The 22,092-nt window shown below is 39.7% G+C and overlaps 1 protein-coding gene across 1 annotated transcript in view; it reads left to right on the top strand.

Moving 5' to 3' along the window:
* The window catches only part of CPNE3 (copine 3), a 47,387-nt gene extending 26,967 nt beyond the window's left edge, over window positions 1-20,420 (top strand). The window contains exons 8-16 of the mRNA XM_043879838.1: window positions 428-526; window positions 3,721-3,807; window positions 4,487-4,546; window positions 5,059-5,192; window positions 9,876-9,930; window positions 10,013-10,064; window positions 13,411-13,544; window positions 14,562-14,798; window positions 17,229-20,420. Coding sequence (XP_043735773.1) covers window positions 428-526; window positions 3,721-3,807; window positions 4,487-4,546; window positions 5,059-5,192; window positions 9,876-9,930; window positions 10,013-10,064; window positions 13,411-13,544; window positions 14,562-14,798; window positions 17,229-17,339 — 969 coding nt within the window. The 3' untranslated portion in view covers window positions 17,340-20,420. The remainder of the gene's footprint in view (window positions 1-427; window positions 527-3,720; window positions 3,808-4,486; window positions 4,547-5,058; window positions 5,193-9,875; window positions 9,931-10,012; window positions 10,065-13,410; window positions 13,545-14,561; window positions 14,799-17,228) is intronic.
* The last annotated feature ends 1,672 nt before the right edge of the window (window positions 20,421-22,092 follow it).

Genomic DNA, 22,092 nt, shown 5'->3' with positions numbered 1-22,092 from the left:
TGCTTTCTTCCTTCAGGTAGATAGTGGCTTTTAGCCATTGTAAAATAGCAAGGTAAAAAGTGGATGAGAAAGAAGGTCTAATTCCATTTCGACTTTATTAGAACTTGTAAACGGCATATACAGGAACTGAAAACTGCTCAACATGGAATTTCAACAGTATTTGTGTTTTTCATGTGCCTACAAAACACATGTAGATGTTTTTTCATCTGTCTTGGAATCCCATCCCAAGAATAGCCAGGGCTTGAGAGGATTTCAGTATTATCCCTCTAGGCACTTAGTTCCTACTTCTCCAAGTAGGACTGTGTATTAAACAGTTTCACTTATTTTAATTAAAAGTGCACTTCTTGGTAAGTTCCATTTATTGCAACCAATTCTTTTAAACAAAATCATATTGATTTTTATATATTTCTATTATGCTTCCTTATAGGTAGAGTGTTATGATTATGACAACGATGGGTCACATGATCTCATTGGAACATTTCAAACCACAATGACAAAACTGAAGGAAGCCTCCAGAAACTCACCTGTAAGTTGCCCCTCTGTTATTTGTGTGTACCTTATATTTGGCCCTGTATTTATTGCTTCATTTTTTTCTCTTGAAATAGCAAGTAGCTTTCCTTGCTTTTACTCTATAATATGTAATATTCTGAAATCTGTGGATTTTGTTTAAGTGGTCAGCTGATGCAAAATTCTTGCTTGGGGTGAGTTTATGTTTAGAGGTTTGGTTTCCTTTCGCTATGGACAAATATATGTGGTTTGATTGAAAAGCCTTCATTTCAAAGATCTTGGCATTTCATTGGCCACAATAATTAATATCTACATGAGGCAAATACTTAGGCTTGAATTTTGGACATTTATTCTCCTTTTGGATACTTTAGAAATTAGTTTTTACCTTCTGTCCCTCTCTGACTTGTCCTTGCCCAAAGGAAGGATAAAAGCTTAGTTATACTACCTCAAATTATGTAGTATTAAGCTGCCATCTAATGGACTGATTTTGTTAGGGTGATTTGTTTCCCTTAACTGCTTTCAGTTTGTTAGTTAGCATCCCCACCTATTTCTAAGATTGCTTCTGAAACTTTCCTGTCTCTATGGCAAAGTACCTAAAAACTATTCCAGAGTGTTTTTTATAAATAAAACTTATAAACTGCCTCCCTCTTACTTACCTTTCTAGTTTGAATGAAATAAGTTAATTCTCTTTTTAGCTTATTTAGAATAATCTGAAATGTTTACTACCTACTTGTGACCTGAAGAATGCTCATGAATATAGCATTTGCTTTTGAAAATCCAAACATGAAGTTTAAAAGGAAAGAGATTATGGTCAGGTGGGAAGGTCTTTTTTACCAACTTATGTAAGTGAAGTGACCCAAAAGAAGATACTGATAGTTTTAGATCAAAACTTAAATACTAAGTGAATAAGTAGAGCTTAATAGCTTTTTGATTTAAATAATTGGGAGAAATGAGTTTTGAACTAACATAGTGGGACGAGAATTTTCAGTAGGTCGTATAGAGATCTCTAGTCCTGTCTCTGCAGGCTTCCCGGGGGGCTCAGTGGTAAAGAATTCGCCTCCAATGCAGGAGACGTGGATTTGATTCCTAGGTCGGAAGATCCCCTGGAGTAAGAAATGGCAACCCACTCCAGTGTTCTTGCCTGGAGAATTCCGTGGACAGAGGAGCCTGGAGGGCTACAGTCCACGGGGTCACAACGCGTCAGACACGACTGAGTGACTGAACAAACACGCATACACTCACTCCTGTCCTTACGCCCTGGTCACAAAGCCCAGGAACTTGTGTAGCAGAAGTACTTGTGTGAAGTAAGAAGGGCTTTTCCAATCACACCTAATGGTTTAAATGCAAAGATTGAATCAACAGTATAAATTAAAACAACAGTAAAATTCAGCTGTAAATATTCTGCTTAAAGATATATATATATATATATATATATATTCATTTATTTTTAAGGGCAGAAATAATGGAAAATTGTGACCATCTGAGCATTTAACATGAAGCAAGCTTCCTGAAAGAACTAAATATGAGGAGTGATGTGTATCGTCGTTTTGCTGGTTTCAGTTTGTTGTTATTTTGCAGAACCAGTAAATGGCCTGCTTTTGGAAGAGAATGAACCAGAAACTAACCCCGTGATACTTTACAGAGCACGGAGGTGGCGGTGGCTTAGTCGCTCAGTCGTGTCCGACTCTTCCGACCCCGTGAACTGTAGCCCGCCAGGCGCCTCCTTCCAGGGGACCCTCCAGGCAGGAATACTGGAGCGGGTTGCCATTCCCTTCTCCAGGGGATCTTCCCGACCCAGGAATCGAACCCGGGTCTCCTGCACTACAGGCAGCTGATTTACCAGCTGAGCTGTGAGGGAAGCCCCTTCAGTTCCTAAAAGGGGACATTAATCCTATCTTGCAAGGTTGTTGGAAGAATTGCATGAGATAATTGATGTAAAAATAAAGCATGAGGGGTCTAGGAACTCACTCCTTTGGTGCAGCTGACGAGAAGATGCCATCTCAGCATGTGAAACTCTCCTAAATCCAGCTAACTCGATCCTTCCCTCCCCCATGATAGAATGAGGCTTTTAATACTGTTGCGGTGACAACATTTATCCACTCGATCTTCGGAGTCAAGACTGTATCTTATCAACTCTGTGTTCAGTGCCTAGAACAGTGCTTGTTGCTTGGGTGGATACTGTAAAAACGTGGATAAATGAGATGAAGTAATGTAGACTTTTACAAGTAAGAATTCTGTTTAGGACATTTCTGCATCTCTAATATTCAATAATTAATATGCATGATAATGACAAACTCTGGCAGGATCCTGAACCATCAAAAAGTTTTTTTAACATTATTTTGTTTTGTATCATTGTTTCAAAGGTATTTTTAAATGTTTGATTCTTAGAAAATTAGTAATGCCTCTGGCTAAAGTATGTAAGTTGCTTTCTATTGACCAGAAGAGGTGACTTACCAGTATTCACTGAGTGTCTCTTATTACTAGGCAAGACAGTGAGAATTTCAGGGTATAACTTGGAAGTGACTGTACCCTAGCTATGAAAAAAATTAATGAAATGAAACAGTTGAGATTAATACCAAGTATGTAAGTTTTATGTAGTTGTGGAAGCTTAATGAGAGAGATGGCAATCAGAGAAGACTAGAACAGGAGTTGATGCTATGGAGAAGGATGACCTGAGCCAAGCCTTCCAGAGGCCTAGTGGGTAGGAGTTGGAAGGGAAGATGACCTATTTGTGGGAAGATGTAATCTGTTTCTATACATATTCCCAGTGGAAAGGGATGATGCTTGCTGTGTATTTTACCATAGAGATGGGCTTCATATATTTCTGTTTTCTGATGGTTGTTTTTTTTTTCTTTGCTAAGCAGTGTGTTTTTGTACTTTGGGTGACAGCTAAAAATAATAATTTATTTCTTTTGTTATAAAGAAAAAAGATGATTATTTGGAGCGTTTATAAGGAAATGATCTACAAAGGAAACATTTATACTTAGAAACTATTTTAAAAGGTACAAAATTTTAGAAGTGCTTTTTGGAAATGTGACTGATAAATATTTCATATATATAATATAGTGTGCAGTTGTTTCAGATTTGTATTTTGTAACAGACCTGTATCAGTAAATGGTTTGATTCCAAGAGAAAAAAGTCATTCACTTAAATTTACCTGGGCATTTCTAATATCACTAATAATAATGAACATTTTGTCTTTTCTTCTTACAGGTTGAATTCGAATGCATAAATGAAAAAAAGAGGCAAAAGAAGAAAAGCTACAAGAATTCAGGGGTTATCACTGTGAAGCAGTGTGAGGTCAGTTGCTCTTGACAGCTTGTAGTGTAATGAGATCACATTTTAAGTTTTTCTATCAATATGGTATATATCACACAAGCACTTTGAACAGTTGAAAATTACATGAGCATCTCAGCACCTTTAGAGAACAGGAAATAGTAGAGAAATCTTTCAAGTAACTTTGCTTCCAAGGTTTGACAGCTTTTTAGCAAAGGACAAAGAATTTTAAAGTTTTTCATTATCTTAGGAAATACAAGGCACCATTGGTGTTTTTCTGGTGCATCAGTGGAAATGACTTGACTCAGTGCATCAATCCTGGTTATAATTTCAAGATGAGATGTTATGAGTGAAGGGAAAAAACCCAAGAGATTTCTTAAACGATTGGGAGTTTTTGCTTTTGTTTTTGTTTTTAAACTTATTAAAGTCTCAACATATTAAACTCATTACTAGTTTCTTAAAACCAGTGTATTTCATCTTTGGCTATTGATATTCTCATCTTAACATGCTATAATGATCTTGAATCTTGCAGATTCTTGACATGTAGGGGTAGGTTGCTTTAAATTCAAATGTAGGGGTGGGTTCTATGTGTTTATATCTTGTGCTCTTCAGTTTATAAATGATTAAAAATGTATGCCAGGGAGCTCTTTGCTTCTCTTAAAAAAGTGGGAAAGTTTTAATTTTGTTTGCTATTTATTTTTAGATTACAGTGGAATGTACATTCCTTGACTATATCATGGGAGGCTGCCAGCTGAATTTTACTGTGAGTAACACACTGGATTTTTCCCTCTATTTTGCAGTGTTCTTTCTTGTACTGCCAAACTGACTTTGTGATGAAATTTACACTATCTGTTGAATATGGTCTCTGCAGAAAGTTTGTCTAGGGTCACCCAGAAGCTTTTGGCCTTGTCAATAATACCTTTTCCACTGCAAAAAAAAGCACGTGTGTATAAATCAGTGATTATCCTGCAGTAATTTAAATAATAAAAAGCACTAGTCAAACGTACCAAAAACCCCGCTATGTCTAAAGTCATGTATATAATAATCTATGATTCAAGACATCTAGAAAATTAGGAATAGCAGGTTGCTTCAGGCTGAAGCTGTAATTAATTGTCGTGAAAGTACCTGTCGGCTCAGGGACTTGTTAGCAGATCAGAGTAGCAGGCTTGGGGGTGAGTGCTTCTGCATCAACCTTCAGTGTGTGTGTTTTCCTGGACATCAAGCAAGGATGTCCCTGCCCTCCCCTTAGTAAGGACTGCAATTGTTATTTGGCAGGTGGGAGTGGACTTCACTGGCTCCAATGGTGATCCGAGTTCTCCCAACTCCCTTCATTACATCAGCCCCAGTGGTGTAAATGAGTATTTGACTGCAATCTGGTCTGTGGGACTGGTCATTCAAGACTACGATGCGTGAGTATGACTCCAGTACATAACTCCCCAGAAACGGCAGTGTCTGTATCATTTGCTGGTTCTCTGATGTAGTTGAGAGGATAACGGTGCCAGGGAGAAGTAGCTTTCTCCTTAAAATTTCTCTTGTCTTATCTTTTCTATTTTTCCCTTTGTGAACAGTCAGTGTCTACCTTTGACCTCTAATCTCTGGCTGTGATTAGTTATAATGTATTATGTTAGCATCCTTCTTTAACAGCTGACTGTTAGCAAGGCTTTTGTTTCTTTGATCTGGTTTTCTTGGGGCTTACTCATTAGGGATAAGTTATTTCTGTGGTTCAAGTCCAGAAGACACCTTTTGTAAACACTCATAGACACTATATTTTAATATGTCTATTTTCTTGGCAGTCATTGTCAAATTAGTTTCTTATTTTCAACAAGTGCTATAGGATAACTTGATATAATTTTTATGAAATATTTTGAATCGATTCTCAATGGGTAGATTTTGGATAGATTAAAATAGGTCCTTCTGAAGGTATACTAAACAATAGAAAAAATTGACATTATTAATTTTTTGTTCTGTATCTGTTAGGGTACAGTATACATTTTCACTTGTTTTTGTCAATTATTTTATGATGAAAGTCCTTACATATTGATGGAGTTTTTTATTACTTTGTTATGACATCTAAATAAAATTCTTACACAAAATCTAAGCAAGGGTAGTAGTTCCAGTACCACCCTCATAGAATTTAAGGCAAAACTCATTAAATGTAATTTAAAAATTACTTTATAGACACTTTGTTATATAACATAAAATGAAAATACAAACATGGACATAGTAATAGAGTATCAATGTATTTCCATTGAAAATAGCTAGAAATATGATAAAAATTTCAAAGTAACACAGTTGTAATGGGACTTAGATAAAAAAAGTAGTAAATTTACAGGGTTACTGTTTAAGACTGCTTCTTGGAAGTTAAAACAAAAAGTTAACTAAAAAAAGTTTGCCACATGAAAATTTAAAAAAACTCTTTAAGTTGTTCTTAGATCAAAGAGGAAATCAAACTGTAATAACAGACTGTCTAGAAATAAAGGGTAATGAGAAGACTGTTTATGATCTGTAATAACTTAGTTCCCCAGCCCACAGCACTGAAAGCATCAAGTCCTAATCACTGGACCACAAGGGAACTCCCTTTATTTCATTTTTTTTTTTTTAAAGCATCTCCAGGGACTTGAACCTAGGCCTTCCAATTAAGAGCCTGATACTCTACCAACTGAGGTACCCAGGCAGTCTCAGAAGGAAGATTTCTGACACTTTTATTTTTAAACAAGAATTGAATATAAATGAACTAGCTTTTCAACAAAACTCAAGGATAGAAAGAAAAATATAGATACAGTAATAGTAGGAGATTCCATATACATGTTGGCTATTCTATGTCAGGGAAACTTTTAGATCCTTTCTATATGATATTCACCTAATCCTCATGCTTGGTTGTGAGATAGGTGGTGTCATCATCTTCCTGTTACAGATGAGAAGCCTGAGGCAGGAAGGCTAAAGTCACGTGGCCAGGGTCCCTCCGCTGGTAACGGTGGACACAACTGCACCCGGGCTGTCCGGCTCCGGAGACGTGTCCTCACCACTCTGCTGTGTTCTGCTTCCTCCAAACATACAAAGTAATGACTTGCACACACCAAGTTAATACATTCAATGAAGAGATGATTCTTTGCAAGTTCAACAAAATTTAGGAAAACCTTTGGTGACCCCCATCCCCAAGAAAAAGAGAAAATGTGTAGAATATTAGTAATGAGGCAAAGATCATAAGCATAAATTCAGAAAAAAATCGTTAAACATTGTATGTTAATGTTTGGTAAAATATTATACTATTTCAGTGAAAAAACCTAGGTTGAAGGATGATTCTTTTAGACAGCTACAAATTACCAAACTTGGCTCAAAGAGGCAGAGAACCTCATCAGACCAAGAACTGATCAAAGAGCTCTTCTCACAAAGGCACCAGCCAAGACAGCGCCATACGTAAATGAGGAATGAATTCAAACCTGAGAGAATCAAGTGAAAAATGTTGGAAAGCAGTGAAAGTTCAAAAGGCAGTTACATACAAACATAAAGTTAAAAATCAACAATTTTTCATGAACCAGCAAAAACCAATTGAAGAAATTGTAGTAGATAATAGATCACAGTTCATAATGCAATAAAAGTGAAAATAAATTTAGTAAAAGATCTATGATATTTAGTTAGAAACTACAGAATTATACCCAGGGACAAAGAAGGAAAGATATGCCACAATTCTAGATAGGCAGATGTCGCAATAATGAAAATATAACATTTCTCTCTGGGATTAGTCAGTTTTAACCAAAATTTCAATGGAACCTTGACAAAATAATTCTTATAATTTTCTAGAGGGTAAAATGAATCACAATAGCCAAGTCTTTCAGGGAAAAAAAAAAGGGAAATTTGTGCTTGCACATATTAAAACTTGATATGTATACATATGTAACTTATTTCCCTAGTGGCTCAAACGGTAAAGAATCTGCCCACAGTGCGGGAGACCCAAGTTCGATCCCTGAGTCAGGAAGATCCCCTGGAGAAAGGCGTGGCATCCCACTCCAGTGTTCTTGGCTGAAGAGTCCATGGACAGAGGAGCCTGGCGGCTGCAGTCCGTGGGGTCACTGAGTCAGACAGGGCTGAGTGACTAACACTTTCACTCTGGGCTTCCCTGGTGGCTCAGAATCCGCCTGCAAAGCGGGAGACCTGCGTTCCATCCCTGGGTTGGGGAGCTCCCTGGAGAAGGGAACGGCTACCCACTCCAGCGTGCTGGCCTGGAGAACCCCCTGGACAGAGGAGCCTGGCGGGCTACAGGAGCCCGTGGGGTCGCGGAGACTCGGACACGACTGAGCGACTATGCTCAGCACAGCAACACTATGTGTGTTTCACGTGTACAAATCAAATACACATTAGAGTGTGGAACTAGTACATGACCAGTAGAAACACGCAGTCTTGAAACAGACCCAGAATGTCTGTGAATTTAAGTACTTGATAGCGATGGCATTTTGAGGGAACGGGGTTGTAACAACTGTCAAACAGTGCTGGATCTGAACTGGATTTGAACCCCTGACTGGTGCTTGTATGTGTTAGGATACTTCTGTACAGACTGTGGACAGACCTGCTGAAACAGACACCCCAGCACAACGTGATTTTGACAGAATAGAGATCTGTGCCTCGTTCCTGTTGCACGTCTAGCGATAAGCAGTTCAGGGCCGAGAGGGCCGTGCTACCTCTCAGGGCTTCCACCCTGGGCCCGCGTTCTCGTCCTCTTCAGCCAGTGGGAGGACAGAGGGCTGAGGATGCGTGTGCTTCCCCCTGAGGGTGCGACTCAGAAGTGGCTGCAAACCCCTCCACTCACACATCCGGCCAGAACCCCCTGACCACTGCCAGCCCGGGGAGGCTGGGGTTGAGCGAATTTGGTCGCCAGGGGCCCAGGGGATCCAGGCTTAAAGGGGGAGAGATGGGTGCTGGTGGATCCACGTGAAGCAGTTTCTGCTTCACATCCTACTCCCGATGAATTACACATTTAATATCAAGATCAAGGCTTGGAAGTTCTAAGAGAACATATGTGTGAATTGTCTATAATCTTGCAGTGAGGACAGCCTTTAAGCAAGACAGAGAAGGCAACAATCATGAAAGAATCTTTGGGTGTTCACAGTCATTAATGTTAATAATTAGAAAAGGGAAGCTCTTTTAAAGTTAAAGGCAGACTATCAACTGGGAAAAATATTGTGACATCTATGACATAGGTTCTATCCTCAGTGCAAAAAGAACCATTGAGAATTAATATAAAAAAGAATACCTCTGGTAGAAAGGTTAGTATCATCATTACAGGGTTCTATAATGGCAAGCCTTTGGGTGTCTGTCTGTTGGGGGAGAATCTCCGTACAGTGGATCACTTGGCAGCCACTCTCATGATGTTGTATATTCTGTCCAAATTATCTCTAAGCCCCTGGGCCAAATATTCATACATTTTGCTGCAGAAATGGAGAGTTTTATGATGTGTGGCATTTATACCATATTTCTGTGGCCAAACATATGATATCTTATTCATATTAAGTGATATAAATAAAGGCCTATAAATAACCTCTTGTCAGTTGAGGTCACGTTTTGCTGCCAAATGAGTATTTTTTTGTAGACAAATGAAAAACTTGTGCTTTTTAAAGCTTTATTAATTTATTTACATATTTATTTAGTGAAATTATAAGCGGTATATAAGTAGAAGTGTGTTAAGTGTTAGTTGCTCAGTTGTGTCTGACTCTTTGCCACCCCATGGGTGGTGGCCCGCCAGGCTCCTCTGCCCATTGAATTTTCCAGGCAAGAATTCTGGAGTGGATTGCCATTTCCTCCTCTAGAGGATCTTCCCAACCCAGGGATGGAACCCAGGTCTCCTGCATTGCAGGCAGATTCTTTACTGCCTGAGCCATAAAGTCCATCTTAATAAATACATATAGAGAGACTTTAAATTCCTTCAGTGCACAGAAAAATATTTAGGATGAGAGTTTCCAAATATTAACATTAGTTCTAGTCTTTGTTTTAGTTTTATATTTTTCTAAGATTTTGAAAGTTTTAAAAGTAAGCTCATATTGTTTTATTATGAGTAAAGATAAAAATGACCTTTTGCTTTTTTCAAATTTTCATTTTAGTGATAAGATGTTTCCAGCTTTTGGCTTTGGAGCACAGGTCCCACCTCAGTGGCAGGTAGGAAGAACTCTGATTGTGAAGGTTTGCCTCCTAGGAAAGCAAAACAAGCCTCATCAGTCCTTCTTTCATCTTTTGACAGGTTTCTCATGAATTTCCAATAAACTTTAATCCATCCAATCCCTACTGTAATGGTAAGTTAAAAATCAACATGAATTTTTAAACTGAAAGCCTTACTAAGTCTTTGTCAGTTGTTTTTTCTCTATGATTGAAAGCTCCTCAGATTTCCTTTCTAGGTTTCTCTTTGTGACATATTGAATTTCCTATCACGTAAAGTAGAATTTTACACCAAGTTGGTGGTTAGTATGTTAAGAAGGCAAATCACTATGATAATGATGAAGACTGCAGGCTAAATTCTTCTACCTTAAGAGGTCTAATAGAACAAAAGATTTCTCAATCTTGATGATAGATCAATAAGAGTAATCATTTTATTTTCACATATAAGTTGATTTAAAAATAAACCTTCAATAAAATGAATCATTTAATATACAGATGTTTTTCTCAGATTAACAGTTAACTTTCTATGAAGAAAGTATTCAGCATCTAATTATTTGTTACACAGTTTCTATAAGGAGGTGGAACTAGGCTAAAGAAACACAGAATTAAGTTCCAGGAGTAGCTTTCCTTTGTGTAGAAAACAGGCACAAATATTTCTGTCATTCTACTTTTCTGTTTATCTCTCAAATATCCCAGTGCCTCTTCCTTTTTATCATATTGACCAATGCCAAATCTCCCACAAAATTAATATAAAACTGAACAGTTTGGAGGAGGGAAAGAGGTAGGGGCAGAGGCATAAAATTGTAGACGCTAAGCTAATTTTCTGCAAAGGGTCCTTTTAACAGTTAGAAAATGTATAGATTTCTAATAGAAGAGGATGTCCTTCCCTCCTCTTCTTAAATGATATACATAAAGTAGAAGAGTATGAATATTTTGTTGGGAGTAATTTATATTAGGATTTTCTCCTTTTTTGCAAAATTCTTTTCTCATACTGATTCAGGGTGCCTTTTTGCGCGTTCAGTGGCTGTGGGTGTGACCCATCCGTTCTGCTGCTGCTGCTAAGTCGCTTCAGTCGTGTCCGACTCTGTGAGACCCCATAGACGGCAGCCCACCAGGCTCCCCCGTCCCTGGGATTCTCCAGGCAAGAACACTGGAGTGGGTTGCCATTTCCTCCTCCAATTCGTGAGAGTGAAAAATGAAAGTGAAGTCGCTCAGTCGTGTCCGACTCATAGCAACCCCATGGACTGCAGCCCACCAGGCTCCTCCATCCATGGGATTTTCCAGGCAAGAGTACTGGAGTGGGGTGCCATTGCCTTCTCCAGTGACCTATCCCTAGCCATATAAAAATGGGAATATTTTTCTATTTTTTTGGATTTGGCAATGATTTATTGGATATGATACCAAAAGCACAGGCAACAAAAGAAAAAATAGATACGTTAGACTAATTAAAATTTAAAACTTTTGTAAATCAAAGGACATTGTCAAAAGAGTTAAAAGTCAGCCCATAGAATGGGCACTTCATACCCACAATAAGTAGCCATTCTTTCTTTTTTTTTTTTTCAGTAACTTTTTCTTTTCAAAAAATGTGCTTCATGCTTATGATGAAATTGGAACAGTTTTTAGAATTTGTTGTAATTAGATTTTATGTTTCACAAGTAAATATGGATGACAGATCACGGGATGATTCATTTGAGAAGTTCATTCGCTCTGTGGGTAATGAGAGCCCGTCTAGGGCTGCCACCAAGTGCAGCTTTTCTGCTTTCGGTTTAGTCTGGACAAAGGAAAGAATCATTTAGGTTTCAGACAAAGGAAGTTTTTCACACGGAAAAAATACAACTTTATTTTAAGACAAGGACGTTTAATCCTCTTCTCTTAATTAGTCATTGAACTTAGTTGCCCATAACAAAACATCTCAGTTGTTCCTTTAATGCATTGGAAAGATAGTAGCATAATTCAGTTTTAGTTGAGGAATTGAAGGCTGTTGATATTTTTATGAAAACATTTAATAGCTTTGTATACCTTCAGGTTGAAAAGCAGGCTAGATGATAGAAATGGGAGAAAATATTACTGTTGCTTTGGTTGTGGGTTCAATTTTTCTATAGCATATATCATTGCAGAAAGATCCTGCTGCTGGCTTATATTAATATTATTTTTGTTACTACCGGACTGACTAACCACTAGTTACAGCCTCACCTTATGCATTTTAAATCATCTCTGTGTATGAATTAGTTACATTCTCAAAGGCGGTTCATAGGACCACTTATTCCTAAATTCAAAGTGCCTAAGGAGTTTATTGGCACTCAAATTCTAAGTGGAGAGTGTTGATCTTATTAAGCTTTTTTTTTTTCTTATTAAGCTTTTGAACTAAATATACACTGCTCCTCCTTATTAATCTATGTTCTATGGGACATTTTAAAAGCAGGACACCTGTTTTGGTTGACATTAAAAAGTCTTTTAAGATTTTCTTGATACTCTCAGCAAAGGACTGTGGGGGAATTTCTACAGGCTTTCTAGCCTCTTACCTGCATTCCAGACACTCTGCTGTGTATTAAGGGCAGATTCATCAGCAGGGCCTTAATCAGGAATGCTGCTCAGCTTTTGATAGGCTGCACTGCGGTAATCAGTAGGCTCGACGTCTCACTAATTTGTAATGACAATGATTTATGTCTCCCTCACTTGACAAATCACTTGACTCTTGGCTAGACTGTTGCACTCCCCTGTTCCTACTCATTCTGGGTCTCAGGCAGTCTGGAATACGCTGTTCCCATAGCAGGGGGGGAAAGCAAGAGAGCTGCAAAAACCGGCAGCGATTCTTAAAACATCTGCTTAGACTTGGCTGTTGCGTCCCTTCACTTGCACTGGGCGGAGCCACGCCGCAGGCCTGACCTGCAGCCCACAAACACACGCGTGAGTGTTTCTGCAGCAAAATGTGATAAACAACCTGGAAGTGAATACTTGCAAGTAATACAGTCTGCTAGACCATGCTTAATCTGTAAGTTATCGAATAAACCCTGGGCTAGAACTGACATTAAGTTTATAGCTCTCTGACATTTTTGTAGAACCTCTGGTCACATCTGCAGATGTTTTCCATTTTTATCAGTTACTTTTTCTACCTTGTCGTCAGTTCTATGTTGCAGCATCTTTTGCATGGTTCTTTTTCCATCAGAGTCTCATTCTCAAAACATATCAAAATTAAACAGTATAACAGCCCTACTGTAGACTAATGAATAATTTGGCTGAGGTGAAAACAAATGCCTTCTACTGGGGCAGAGTAAAGTTTATAGGTTTTTTTTTTTTCCGTGTGATGGAGCATCGCTATGGAGCTTCGTAATATATACCTTAGAGAACTCCTAAATATGGAACTTTTGACTCTTTAAAGCACTATATGTTAGTATATAAATTAAACCAGCCACTATGGTGAATAGTAGACAATTAAATTGTGCTTGAGAGTTTTTAACCCTCCTTTTTTTTTTTTTTATCTAGGAGTCCAGGGCATTATAGAGGCATATCGGGCCTGCCTTCCTCAGATAAGACTCTATGGACCGACTAATTTTTCTCCAATCATAAATCACGTGGCCAGATTTGCTGCTGCAGCCACACAGCAACGGACAGCTTCTGTGAGTGCCCTGTTGCCAGGGGGCAGGGAGAACGTAGACTGGTAGTTGCTCACAGTGCCACTTTCCTGTTTATTTGGTCTGTTAAGACGCGAAGACAGGGCACAAAGCAATGATGTATCATCCATGGTTTGGGAGTGACATCTGTTGTTAAATCAGTGATCGTTAAAAACAAGAGAACAGCAAAACAACCTTTATACTTAATGAGTTTGTTCTCTATCTTTTGAAATAATTTTCCTGGGTAGGTTCTGAAAAAAACTTATTTTTAAGTAGACTTAGCAAGTTAAGGCTTGAGGAGACTTACCACTTCAGGCGCTGTTGCAAAATGCCTGTTCGACCCTGGAGAACGAACCTCATTCAGCTTCAGTATCTTCCTAAGTAAGGCAGGGATAACGGCCTCATACAGTTACTGAAAAAAGTGTGAGGAGATAAACCATAAACACTCAGCACATGATAGCTACTATTATAATTCTTCTTTCCATTCTAGATGTAAATGACCCAAAAGATAGAGTCACAACTTCATGTCACATTTTATCACTCTAAAATGATTTAGCAGAGATGGCAGGATTGAGAGAAAGATTCCCTTCTGCCCCCCCCCGAACCATATGCATTTATTCAAAAGCGTATTTTAGCTTGATAAACAATTCTACTTCCATATTGGATCTTTTATGAATGTAGTTGTTGCCAGTCGCTCCCTTGACAGGTACTTTGACATATCCGATCCTTCAGTTAAATCAAAATGTTTCCGTGCTAACTGAAAGTTTCATCTTTGCTTCTGGGTGTTTTTGCCAGCCTTCTTCTGTGGTCTGTTGAACTCTTAATTAAGCTACAGTTTTCGTATCAGTTAATTTCCTTGTCATCAGAGAATCTTAGAAGATTTCATGTAGATGTATCCCAGGTAGAGACTGACAAGGAAAATGAGCGACGAAATGACTCCTCTGAGGGAGATGTCATTAACCGTTGCTTTTATTCTCGGGGAGCTCAGCTCGCTCAGCGGACATCATTATCTTTTTTTGGCAGCAATATTTTGTGCTCCTGATCATTACTGACGGCGTGATCACAGACCTCAATGAGACCAGACAGGCTATTGTTAACGCTGCCAAGCTGCCCATGTCCATCATCATTGTCGGCGTTGGAGGCGCGGACTTTGGCGCCATGGAGTTTCTAGATGGTGATGGCGGAAGCCTCCGCTCCCCGTCGGGCGAAGTAGCCGTCAGGGACATTGTCCAGTTTGTGCCTTTCAGGCAGTTCCAGAACGTAAGTACCACGCCTCCCTGCTCCTCACGCGCTCCCAGGCGTTTGAACAGAGACCTCTGCCCGTCCATGGCCCGGCAGTTAGGGCAGATGTCAGGAGTTGCCATGCATATATGCTGAGTTGCGTCCCACTCCTGGCAGCCCCATGGTCTGCAGCCCACCAGGCTCCTCTGTCCAGGGGATTCTCCAGGCAAGAATATTGGAGTGGGTTGCCTTTTCCTCCTCTAGGGGATCTTCCTGACCCAGGGATCAATCCCTGGCCTCCTGCAGATTCTTCAACACTGAGCTAGTAGAGTGTGTGAATTTTCCATTTGAAAAACCTTGATTCGATTTGGCAGGGTTTTTTTTCAGGTTGTATCCTTGTGTGCCTCTATAGTCCATATGATAAATTATTTAAAACGATGTTGTTGTGACTGCTGTTTTAAACTATATTTTATCTTTACGTATGTAACAAGAGAAAAGCTTTGTAAGTTTATGATGGATTTACCAAACTAGAATTTGATTTGATGAAAAATCTCTGAGGAGACTGTTTTACCCGGACGACTCTAATGGTAACATCTTGTAAAACTATGGTCCAGAATCACAACCAGGATATTGACATGGATACAATCCAGGTCCGTCATGGCAGGCTTCCTCATGTAGCCCTTTCACAGTCACACCACTTCCCGGCCACCTGCATTCCCTCCTTAACCCCTGGCAACCACCACTCTGGCCTCATTTCTATATTTTTGCCATTTCAGGAATGGTATATAAATGAAATCACACAGTGTGTAACCTTGACATTGGCTTTTTTTTCACTCAGCTTAATTCTCTTAAGAGTCTTCCCACTTGTTGAGTATATTCCTTTTTTATTGCTGAGTAGTATTCTGTGGTATGGGTATACCAGCTTAACCATTCACCCATTAAAGGACAACTTCAGTTGTTTCCAGTTCTCATCTGTCACCCACAAAGATGCTATAAACATTCATGCACAGGTTGTTGTGTGAACATAAGTTTTTATTTTTCTGGGATAAATACCCATAAATGCAGTTGCTGAGTTGCGTGGTTGTTGCATTTTAGTCATTAAAGAAACTTCTAAACTTTTCTGGCATAATTGTGTCCTTTTACACTCCCACGAGCCAGTGTGTGCATGGGAGTGGGTGGAGGGGAATGAGGTGGGTGTGTATGCAAAAGGTGGCAATGTTAGGGATCTTTGTGATAGTGAAGCTGCTCTGTATCTTGATTGTGTTGATGGTTATACAGATAGACCCCAATGATAAAATGAATATAACTGTGTACGCACAGACTGGTGAAATCTGAATATGACAAAAATGTCATATAATGTAAACCATGTCATTTACATAATTATATAAAATTATGTCATAGCTTTACATTCCCACCAGCCAATGTATGAGTGGGAATGGGTGGAAGGGAATGAGGTGGGTGTATATTAAAAAAGGTGGCAATGTTAGGGATCTTTGTGATAGTGAAACTGTTCTGTATGTTGATTATGATGGTGTTATGGTGATATGTTATCATCATATGTTATTATGATAGACCCCCATGATAAAATTACATATAACTGTACACACACACACACACATACACAAATGAGTACATGTAAAACCGGTGAAATCTGAATAAGTTCTGAGAACCGTACCAATGTTGGCTTCCTAGTTTTGTTATTGTACTATAGTTATATAAGATGCTACCTTTGGAGGAAACTGGGTAATGAGTACATGGGACCTCTCTGCACTATTTGTAATTATTTCAGAATAAAAAGTTAAAAAAATTAATACCCAGAGAATGAAAGACCCACATTTAAAAGTTGAAAAGCAAAAGAACCCACTGGGAAGACCCAGAGGAATCGGGTGGAGAGGGAGGTGGGAGGGGGGATCGGGATTGGGAATACATGTAAATCCATGGCTGATTCATATCAATGTATGACAAAACCCACTGGGAAAAAAAAAAAAACAAGTCAAAAAAAAAAAACAAAAAAAACTATAGTCCACCTAGAGGGATGGGATGGGGGAGGGGGAAGCTTCAGAGGCTTGGGATATATGTAGACATGTCTGATATATGTTGTACAGCCGAACTTAACATTGTAAAGCAATTATACTCCAATAAAAAAAATACTTTTAAAAAAAAATAATAAAAATAAAATGCAAATAATCTGCTTAGAAAAAAAAAAAAAAAAGCAAAAGAACCAACATCATTAAATGCCAAAATGCAGGCACCAAGAAAGGACTTGTTAAATGTGAGCATACTAAGGCATTCCTCAGTAACATTGGTTTATTGCATGTTTTGTGGACTATTCTCGAGACAAGATGCAAACCTAGAAATTGGAAATTAACTGCTTTTTCCTGGTGGGTGAGGAATTCCTAGTCTTTTATCAAAATCCCAATTAAAAATTTGGTTGCTAATAAAATTGCTTTGATTTTATCTGTTCACAAGGCTCCAAAAGAAGCACTTGCTCAAAGCGTCTTGGCGGAGGTCCCCCAGCAGGTGGTGGGCTACTTCAACACATACAAACTCCTTCCTCCCAAGAACCCGGCTACGAAATGAGAGGCGCTCTGGCTGTCGGAGCAGGATTCCTTTGTGCTGTGTGGAGCAACAGATTTCTCTCCATCCCAAATCGTGAATCTGTCATCTTACACCCTTCTCGCAAACCCCACCATTTACGATGCAAACCTAGTTCTCTATGGAGTATGTCTATTTAAAGCATTCTTTTTATACGTTTTTTGGAGGAAAGTGCTAACTTAGTCTTTGCCCAATCAACTCAGTGATTGCTAGTGATTTACAGTAATTGCGGTGAGGCTATTTGGATTAGAAACCGGTGTGAGAAAAGTAAAGGTTCTTGTTGTTTGCTTTCATATGATGAAAATGCTGTTTCTGAATGTTTGTCCATGGAAAGAACGGGAAATTGTTGGAACGATGTGATGTACAGGTTGCTATGCTCTGCTCTAGGTGATAAATGTTTTATAAGCCAATGTCCACACCAGATGATGAGTTTCTTAAATTAGATGATACTGAATTTGTATCTAGAACTATATTTTATGCTTTTCCGTGGGATGAAACTACCTTCACCTGTGTGTGAGTTTTGCTGCAACTTAGACATGCACAGTTCAAAACAGAATGCATCCTTGTGAAGACTTCATGAGAAGTCCCAAATTAGAAAGGAAGGCACATACATATTCAGTTCTTAAAAATGTAAAATCACAAGTAAAAGGAACTTCCTGTAAGCCATTTTATTTGCCTGCCTAGGTCTTTCACATAAATTGTTTAATACTCTAAACATGGTTGGATTTGACCTTTTCATTGATTGATTGTGACACTCGGGATTCTGTATGTGCGTTAATGCTAGCTTGTCCTAGACTCAGCATTATTAGATGATTTCAGCTGGAGTTTGTGAAAATGGGTAGGACTGGGTTTGTCCAGGAAAGCTATAAGGACCAAACATGTAAGGGAAAATTCGGAATTCCACTTTCTGTTAGTTAATGAAAGACTTTACTTATTAAAAAAGGCAAGCTTTATATTTTCCTTGCAAAGGAAGCATACATTGATTTCTCCATTTGTATAGATTCATTTAGATATTTTCTCCTTTTTTTTTTTTAAGTTTTAAAGTTAAAGACATTTTTACTCTGATTTTTTAAAACTCATGATAATGGTTATTAACCAAAATCCTATTTTACATTTTAATGACATGCTGCTTCCTAAGCCCAGAATGTATGGTATTAAGCAGAAACCTATTATAACTTAAAAAAAAAATCCAACTGCTGCACAGGATAGAGTGGACTTAACATGCCTTTTTTTTTTTTTTAGTATTTTTTTTTCCTGATGTTTACACTTTAGAATAGAATACTTAGCCAACATTACCTTTTCAGAGTAGATTAAGGTTTTACTGAGGACCTGTGTGCCAAGTACTATGCATGTCCATATGCTGGCCGGTCATCTTGGACATCTGGATACTGAGGACGGCATGTCGGTCACGGATCCGTAAGTGGATGCGCCCTGTGCCGACCTGCCTTCCGGTCTCACTGAAAATGCACCACCGCGTGGGTCCTGTGTTCCCTGAAATGTTTGAAGGAAACGAGCGCTCAGCCATGAACAGCTTTTGGCTTCTCGGAAGCCGCTCGTTGCCCAGGTCAGGGAGAGGGTGTCTGCTGGCCGTCGCGGGTGCCCGCCCCAGGCGAGCAGTTGACGCCTTCCCACTTAGCTAGCTGGCTTCTGGACCTGCGTTGTTAACCTGAAGGTACTTAACTAGTTGTCTGTTACCCTATAGTATGACTCATTAGATGACCAGCCATCTTGACGTCAGTCAGGAGAGGAATAAACTGCTGATTCTTCCAGGAGTTTGCAGCCTTTGTTGTCTAAGATGTCCTACTTTCAGTTCTTTTTGTGTGCTGGGGAACAGCATGTATATATTGCTTTGGTTTTCAGAATTTTCTTTTTTAAACATAGGCGGCCTTTAAAGGAAACATTTGCATGTGACCTCAGTGTATTGGAAGATGGAAGTAGAGGTTCTCGTTTGAAGCTGGGGCGGGGTCCAGGGGTCCAGGGCTCACTGGGCCCCCTCCTCAGTCTCCTGAACCCGATCCTGGTGCACCGTGGTCGTCTGCACAGGGTACCTGGGGACCACTGGTCATAAGCATTCATTGCTTTCATCGGCCAAATCAGCGTTCTGTCACCACTGTCATTGATTTGGTCTTCATAATTTTATATTCTGATTTTAACCAGAATTGTTCCCTTTTGAAAATTAATTTTATATTATGCATTCTTGATTTGCTTCATCAGTAAGTGCTATTATTCATAAGACCTGTGATTCCAGTAGATTGGGGGAATTGATACCTTTTTGCAGTTTTGAATAAAAGCATTTATAATTTCTAAATTATCATTTATAAAATTCTTATAGCTTCAACATTTTACGTCATCACATGCTGATTTAGTATTGTTTTATATTAAAATAGTCCTTTTCCCTACTGTGCTACCATTCATTCAAGTGCCATTAAAGTCCTTAAAATGCATTTAAAGAAAAAAATAGCCAAGTTGACTTTCACATCTCATACAAACAGATATATTGCAAACATATATGAGGGTGACTGTACCTTGAGTGGATGTAATATTTCTCACATCTGCCTGTACTGAGAGAATAGCAATTAGCATGGTCATGTCACCTTGTACTTGGAATTGAAAATTTTAAGATCAGAAAAATTTAAAGTCAGATCAGGGATATACAGCTGTCTACTTTGGTAGTGCCTTAGGCAGCCTTTCCAGAGTAAATTCAGGGCCCCCTTGTTGCCTATGCCTTATTTAACATACTTTGCCAAATTAATTGTGTAAACTTTCTGGAAAATCATCTTCAATAAAATATCTCCTAGTCTCTTTATATGTGTGGTTGGTAGTCATGGAAGTGATACATACGGTAAACCAGAAGTTTGGTTGAAATCTCGAGAGACTGTTTTGTGGTTTTATGTCATATTTGATAATAAGTGTGTAAGTTACTAATATATGAATTGATGTTAAGTATATCTTCCATTTGGATAAAGTCATTTCTTGATGTGTTACAATAGTACCTTGTTTTTATTTTTGTTCTTTCTTCAAATGATATTCGTCAAAAAGTTAGAAATAAAGTTAGTGTTTTAATCAGCCTGTATTCCATGTTTTTCTGAATTAAACAGTTTTGGGGGGTTTATTCTTTATGGGATGTAATCACTTAAAGATATTGATTGTATTTAAGATATTTTTCAGGGTACAGTAAGGGAAAGGTCCTCAGCTTAACTAGAGTGCTCTCATGAGAATTACAGCGCTCATATTTTATCAGTTGTGTTAGGCAGGACAGTATATTCACCTAACTTTTTTTTTTAAGTTGCTTCTATCATGTTGCAGTGATCCGGCAAGGTCTTGGGGGAACAGTGGTGACCTCAGTAGCCAAAGTTGCCACCTTCGTGGAAATAATGGACTGGAAGAACCGGGGTCTCCTGCATTGCAGGCGGATTCTTTACCAACTGAGCCATCAGGGAAACCCCAGTCATTTAGTACTAGCAATCAACAGGTGAAGTCAAAGTGAGTGATATTTCTTACTAACCTCAAAGAGTTTATGATCTAATATGAGAACGGAGACAGTACATGATGCGAAAACAAGAAAGGAGCAAGGCGAGGCAGCTCGCTGTAGGAGCGGGCCTTGCCCGTGGACCTCGCGGATGCGGTGCAGCCTGCAGAGCCCGCAGGCTCGCTGGGGCCCCGGAGCCCGAGAGCCGGTCCTGGACCCCGCGCACCACGGTGTGCCATGCCTGCTTGCCCGTGGCCTGCGCCAGCTGCTGCCTGAGCGCGGAGAGGAGCCCTCTGGCTCCGAGGCGCAGAGGCGCGGGGCGCTTTGATGGTCCCTACGAACGCCCTCTGCATGACGCACAGGGGCCGTGGGGACCCGCAGAGGCACCAACCGACTCCCGCCCACACTGCACCCTATCCCTTCAGTCCTCTGTGGTCAAGAGTACAGTTCAGTCTCTCAGTCGTGTCCGACTCTTTGCAACCCCATGGACTGCAGCACGCCAGGCCTCCCTGTCCATCACCAACTCCCAGAGCTTACTCAAACTCATGTCCATTGTGTCTGTGATGCCATCCAACCATCTCATCCTCTGTCATCCCCTTCTCCTCCCGCCTTCAACCTTTCCCAGCATCAGGGTCTTTTCAAATGAGTCAGCTCTTCACAGCAGGTGGCCAAAGTACTGGAGCTTAAGCTTCACATCAGTGTTTCCGATGAATATTCAGGACTGATTTCCTTTAGGATGGACTGGCTGGAGCTCCTTGCAGTCCAAGGGACTGTCAATAGCCTTCTCCAGCAACAGTTGGAAAGTATTAACTCTCCGGTGCTCAGCTTTCTTTATAGTCCCTCACATCTGTACGTGACTACTGGAAAAAACCATAGCTTTGACTATTTGGACCTTTGCAGGCAAAATGATGTCTCTGCGTTTTAATACATTGTCTATGTTTGCCATAGCTTTCCTTCCAAGGAGAAGTGTCCTATCGCTTCATGGGAAATAGAAGGGGAAAAATTGGCAGCAGTGACGGATTTTATTTTCTTGGGCTCCAAAATCACTGGGGACAGTGACTGCAGCCATGAAATGAAAAGGCGCTTGCTCCTCGGGAGGCAAGCTGTGACAGGAGTCCAGAAGGGACCCTGAACACTTTCTGGCCAGATGCTCCTCCCTCCCTGGCCTCCAGGGTCCGCTGTGCCGGCCAGGACCAGGGTGGGACCTGCTCTTCCTCACCAGCTGCGTCTTGTCAGCTCTCACTCTAATCTCCACGTGTCTTCTCTGTG

The sequence above is a fragment of the Cervus elaphus genome, chromosome 21 (genome assembly GCF_910594005.1).
Source record: "Cervus elaphus chromosome 21, mCerEla1.1, whole genome shotgun sequence".
Lineage (NCBI taxonomy): Eukaryota > Metazoa > Chordata > Mammalia > Artiodactyla > Cervidae > Cervus > Cervus elaphus.
This window is presented reverse-complemented; position numbering and strand designations above follow the sequence as displayed.